Source organism: Octopus bimaculoides, chromosome 27 (genome assembly GCF_001194135.2).
Source record: "Octopus bimaculoides isolate UCB-OBI-ISO-001 chromosome 27, ASM119413v2, whole genome shotgun sequence".
Classification (NCBI taxonomy): Eukaryota; Metazoa; Mollusca; class Cephalopoda; order Octopoda; family Octopodidae; genus Octopus; species Octopus bimaculoides.
In genome coordinates this window covers 9078678-9084760 of record NC_069007.1, presented here as the reverse complement: position 1 = coordinate 9084760, position 6083 = coordinate 9078678, and the positions used below count along the sequence as shown (strand labels likewise).

General features: G+C 36.4%; 1 protein-coding gene across 1 annotated transcript in view; it reads right to left on the bottom strand.

The window, feature by feature from the left end:
* The window catches only part of LOC128250969 (uncharacterized), a 10644-nt gene extending 5782 nt beyond the window's left edge, over window positions 1-4862 (bottom strand). The window contains exon 1 of the mRNA XM_052977129.1: window positions 4545-4862. Within this exon, the coding sequence (XP_052833089.1) occupies window positions 4545-4624 (80 nt within the window). The 5' untranslated portion in view covers window positions 4625-4862. The remainder of the gene's footprint in view (window positions 1-4544) is intronic.
* Window positions 4863-6083: the final 1221 nt, after the last annotated feature.

Here is a 6083-nt window from a genome sequence, read left to right as displayed (position 1 = left end):
CATTTCGAGTGTGGCCGTTGCCAGTACCGCCTGACTGGCTCCCGTAGGATTTTCGAGTGAGATCGTTGCCAGTGCCCCTGGACTGGCTCTTGTGTGGGTGGCACATAAAAGACACCATTTCGAGCGTGGCCGTTTTCGTGCGGGTGACACTTAAAAACACCCACTACACTCTCTGAGTGGTTGGCGTTAGGAAGGGCATCCAGCTGTAGAAACTCTGCCAAATTAGATTGGAGCCTGGTGTTGCCATCCGGTTTCACCAGTCCTCAGTCTCAATTTTATTTTTTCACTTTTAATTCTAATTATATCTTAACACTTTTATTCTTTCACTTTTCATACTAATTACATCCTAATGTGAACAACATTACACATTGGCAAATCCTGTCAGTGCCACATTAAAAGCACCCAGTAGACACTGTAAAATGGTTGGTGTTCAGAAGGACATCCAGCTGTAAAAAACAAGCCAAATCAGACTGGAACCTGATGTACCTCTCCTGCTCACCAGCTCTGGTCAAACCATTCAACCCATGCCAGCATAGAAAACAGACATGATAAGGGTGATGATGATGATGCAAAAAGAAGAAGAAGAGGTATTGCTTAAGTGCTTCAATGCTGGTTTGTCTTATTTATATTTATCTACAATACAGAATTTTCACCCTTCATTTAAAGGCAGATATATATATACAAGGTTTTTTGAATAAGTTTTATAAGGTAAGGAGTTGGGATGTAGAGAAATTAAAGGAGTGGAATATTTTTGTAAGATGTTGAAAATTGAAAGTCTAAGTCTCATTAGATTAACATTTAGATTAGTTTTGAATTTGTTTGGATTTTATTCGATCTGTAAAAAGACCATTTTCATTGAAGTTTTTTATGGCTGATCTCGTTTAGTAACCAGTGCTGATGATAGCTGATCAGCTTGAAATGAATTCAGTGGTCCACAGAAGGTGCCCTGAAATGATTGTTAGTATATTAACAGCTATCGAGAATTTTTTCCTCTACAAACTGCTAGGAAAAGGCCTTTTAATAGTTCAAATATATCACAAACATATTTGTACATGGTTTTTTGTACTTGGTTTGCAATATTCCTCCTGTGATCTTATGTATTGAGACATGCATTGTTGTATTTAGGGAGGGTGGTTATGCCAATAAACACATGCACTGGTTCTATTTCACTTCTTTTACCAAATATTTGTCAATTAGTAAAGTATTAATCAATTAACTAATTATTTGATTAATCATTTTATTAAGCAATCAATCACTTGATTAATCAATCAATCAGTTTGTCAGGGTCCTTTATTCCCTATTCAAGACCTCATCATATAACAATACATCAACAATCTCTTATTTAACAAAGATTTCTTTCACATGAGGATGTAGCTTAAATTCTGCATTATTTTGAAGGATTTTTTGCATTAATGCAGGCACGTAAGTAATTTATTTTTTTTATTAAATATTATAATATAAATTATTTACATGTTTTTAAGTTATGAAACAATTTGTCATGGTATTAGAATTTTCTTTTTGTTAAATAAAATTTGATCAATCTATTTCTCTGTCATTTGTGACTTTTTACACACCTCATCCTTTTCTCTTATATCATACTATATAGTCTATATTGTATCATACTATATATTCTATATGTTTTGTATGAGTACTACAAGATTACTTGAATCTATATATTGTGACTTAAATTTATATATATATGTATATATGCATAAAGAGAGAAAAGGATAAAGAGAACAATGGCAAAGTTAGACTCTATCCATAAAATATATTTCCAACTTTGCCATTGTTCTCTTTATCCTTTTCTCTCTTTATACATACACACGCTAATACACGACCTATGTTTTAATCCCCACTCATGTTTATACAACGAAAGGGGCAAAACTAGCTGGTATACAGCACTTACTCGGTATTACCTGTATCTTTGGGTTTGGTTGAGTCCAATACCCTTCATAACCTATATATATATATATATATATATATATATACACACACACACAGGGTGGGGAAGCAAAACTTGCATTAGAAGTTACACTATTTCTCAGCAACCACTACATCAACTGATATGAGACCTAATGCAGAACAATGAATACATTTATTTCTTTATGAATACATTGTCAGCTAATAATAAACTCTTTTTGCAGGAATATTGGAGAATATGACTGCACAGGAAGACAAACGCCAAAGACTATGTGATTTGGTTTGTGCACAAGTCGATCTGAAGAGGATTTCGAGCATAATCAGATCATTCTTACACACAGTTTATAACATCAAGAAGAGAATGGACGTGGGCAATGGCATTGAGAAGAAGTCTGACAGTGATGGGGCCAACAAGAAGTGGAATCAAAACATCAACACCATCAAATCCAAAATTTCAACAAACCCAACCACATCCACGAGGAAGCTGGTTTCTGAACTTGAAGTGTACCCACAAGACCATCAGAATAGCTGTGAATGATAACTTTGGTCTCAAGTTTTACACAAGGATACTGAGACACCTGCTGACAGAACCTATACAAGCTGGAGAGGTGCAAAAAGGTTCTCACATACTTCAAGAAGAAAGACCCCACTGTGAAAATTTTCTCCGACAAGATCTTCACAGTGGATGATGTTGTAAACCACAGAAACAACCAGTACATTGCAGAGTCAACAGCTGATGTCAGTGACACCTTCAGAACAAAACATCCAGCCTAGATCATGACTTTCAGTAGGGGACAGATGCCTATCTATTTCTACAAGGCTGGTGAAAAGATAGGTGCTGATGCCTACTACATGATGATGAATTACCATGTTTTGCCATGGCTCAAGGTCAACTTGTTGGCACTCTGTCGCTTACGACGTCGAGGGTTCCAGTTGATCCGATCAATGGAACAGCCTGCTTGTGAAATTAACGTGCAAGTGGCTGAGCACTCCACAGACACGTGTACCCTTAACATAGTTCTCGGGGATAGACAGCGTGACACAGTGTGACAAGGCTGGCCCTTTGAATTACAGGCACAACAGAAACAGGAAGTAAGAGTGAGAGAAAGTTGTGGTGGAAGAGTACGGCAGGGTTCGCCACCATCTCCTGCCAGAGCCTCATGGAGCTTTAGGTGTTTTCACTCAATAAACACTCACAACGCCCGGTCTAGGAATCAAAACCGCGATCCTATGACCGCGAGTCCACTGCCCTAACCACTGGGCCATTGCGCCTCCACCAAGGTCAACTATCCAGAGAGCAACTATGTGCGGACCTAGGATGGTGCTCCCAGCAATACTACCAAGAAGATACAGAATTTCTGCAAATCCAGTTTTCCTGCTTTCTCATCTGCGAACTTCTGGCCCTCTTCCAGCCCAGATCTCAACCCTCTGGACTATGTTATGTGGGGCATTTTGGAGCATGCCACCAACAAAACCTCCCACTCCAACATCAACTCTCTGAAGGCTGCTATCAATGAGGAGTGGGCCAGGGTGTTCAGTGATTTGGTGGTGAAGAGTTCTGCAGGGTTTTGGGGCTGTGTGGAGGCTTTAATTGCAAACAATGGAATCCACATAGAATAAATTATTTGTTTTGTAATTATATGGGAATGTTATTCACTTATTTTTGAATTACTAAACTTATTGATGCACAATGAGTTTCAAATGTTACAGCAATTTTGCAAAGTTTTGCTTCCCCACCCTGTGCATGTGTGCATGCACGTGTGTATATGCATGTATATATATGTGTATGTGTGTGTGTATGTTTATATATATGTATATATATATGTGTGTGTGTGTGTGTGTGTGTGTGTATATGTTTATATATATGTATATATATGTGTGTGTGTGTATATATATGTATATATATACAAAAAATATATGTATGTATAAGAAGTGATGGAACTTGTGATAGCAGAAGTTCCATTAAGATATCAAACAAAATGTTGAAGACTGACTAGAGGCTGTTGAACATCAAAGAAGAGATTCTGAGTAGAGTAATTCAACATGGATAAGCAATTGTATAAAAGCTATATGCCTTGTATTTCATCTTCAACTGTTTGATGGAGTTGAAGAAGTGTTGTCAGGACATTTAGCATGTCTTGGGCATATTTTAACCTGGTGGAGCCCTTCCCTCCTGATATCTGGTGACAGCCACATTTTTTCAGAGAGAAAGACATCAAATAGAAAGAAAGACTGGGAGAAAGGGAAGAATTTATTCCAGTAGAGGAGTGAAACCTTGTTTATTGATCCTTGAAAGGAAGGAAGGTAAAATTAAGTTTGGTAGGAGTAGAACTCAGAACTCAAAATGAAGAGAGCAAAAAGAAAAAAAAAATTACAAAGTTGGTTCTTTAATAACTGCCAATTGTCCATTTTATAACATTGTTAAAATAATTTAAATGTAAATTATGTAATAATAAACAATATAAACTGTATAAAATCTTAAACTAATGAAAGAAGGAAAATGAAAGAAGGAAAATGGAAATCAATATAAAACAGAGACGTAGCATTTTCTCAAACAAAATTTATGAAATGTTCAGTTGAGAATTTGTCGTTAATTCGAAATATCTATGAGTGTTTTGACTTACCTGGGATGTTCGCAGGATATATAGTGAAGAAAACAAAACAGATATAAAAGTAAAGGTGTGGGCAGTTTCATTCCATCCATGATGGATAGAATTTTGTATCTCTACCCCAACCGATGATCAGCAGTTTAACTGCTTTGACAGTGTGCTGTTTTGAAGCACTAATGTCAGAAGCAGTGCCGGACAAAATCTTTTATTTGTCAGTGGTTCAGAATCTTAAGTTGAAATGATTTCTTTTATTATTGGTAAGGTTTATTGAAATAGGATCCATAACAATTTAGAGCATGATGGGTTAGCTGTAGCGGTAGACACCTGTACTGGATTCTATTGGCTGATACAACAGTATTTCATTTAGTGCAAACATAGGTTCCTGTCGGGTCATTTCTCTTGGCTTGTAAAAAGATGCTGATTTCAGCAGCCAAATATAGGCGGATATCTTATATTGGCCCTCCTTCTTTGTTCTGCTTCTCACACCATTGGCAGGAATAAAGCTAAATATTCTGTTTTATTATAATTATTATTATTAATTCAGTACACTAGTTTCTTATATTCAAAGTAACCCATTTATATTCTTTTTCTTTGTTTCCCTTTTCTACTCCACACGACCACCACCACTGCAACAACTATTCTTCTTCCTCTTTCTTTTCAATGTTGCGTCTTTGTCACAGTGTTCTTTTTTTTAAATCTTTGTTTTTTGGTATTGATAATGATTGCGCATTCTCCATTATTTATTGCCCAGTAATAAAGATATATATATATATATATGTGGGGAAGTCATATAGAATGGTTCTGTGTTTCCAAATGATTTCAAGTATAACAACACATCTAATGTTAAATTTTACTTTAATAAGAGAGTCAAGAATAATTTTAGTGCCGAGATATAGTTTAAAAAAATAGACTTACTGATTAATAATAATTGATGGAAAATTATAAAATAATTCTTTGATCAATGAAACTTTACCTTCTGCTTGGGAAGACATTTTTGCTTCATTGTTGCTTCTATGCAATTATGTAAAATGTTAACATAGCAGGGCATGGGATTGAATTGAAGCAACAATTTAAAAGTGAATAATACTCTTTACTCTACTCTTTTGTTTTAGTCATTTGACTGTGGCCATGCTGGAGCACTGCCTTTAGTCGAGCAAATCGACCCCAGGACTTATTCTTTGTAAGCCTAGTACTTATTCTATCGGTCTCTTTTGCCGAACCGCTAAGTTACGGGGACATAAACACACCAGCATTGGTTGTCAAGTGATGGTGGGGGGGACAAACTCAGACACACAAACACATACACACACATACATAAGTTACAGGTGCATTTTTTAGGCTTCTGCCAATCAACCAATTGAATGATTTTACCAAGATCTGAAGTACAGGAAGTACCTGTGCAGATGAATAATTTTTAGTGGGTGTAGCTTGCACTGCACTACCCCCACTTATTAGCCCAAGAAGACTTTCATCGGTATAACAAGAGAATTGACAAAATTAGTAACTTCCAAGGCCTCAGGTTTTATTTCGCAGATTTCCTTCTCCTAGGTAGAT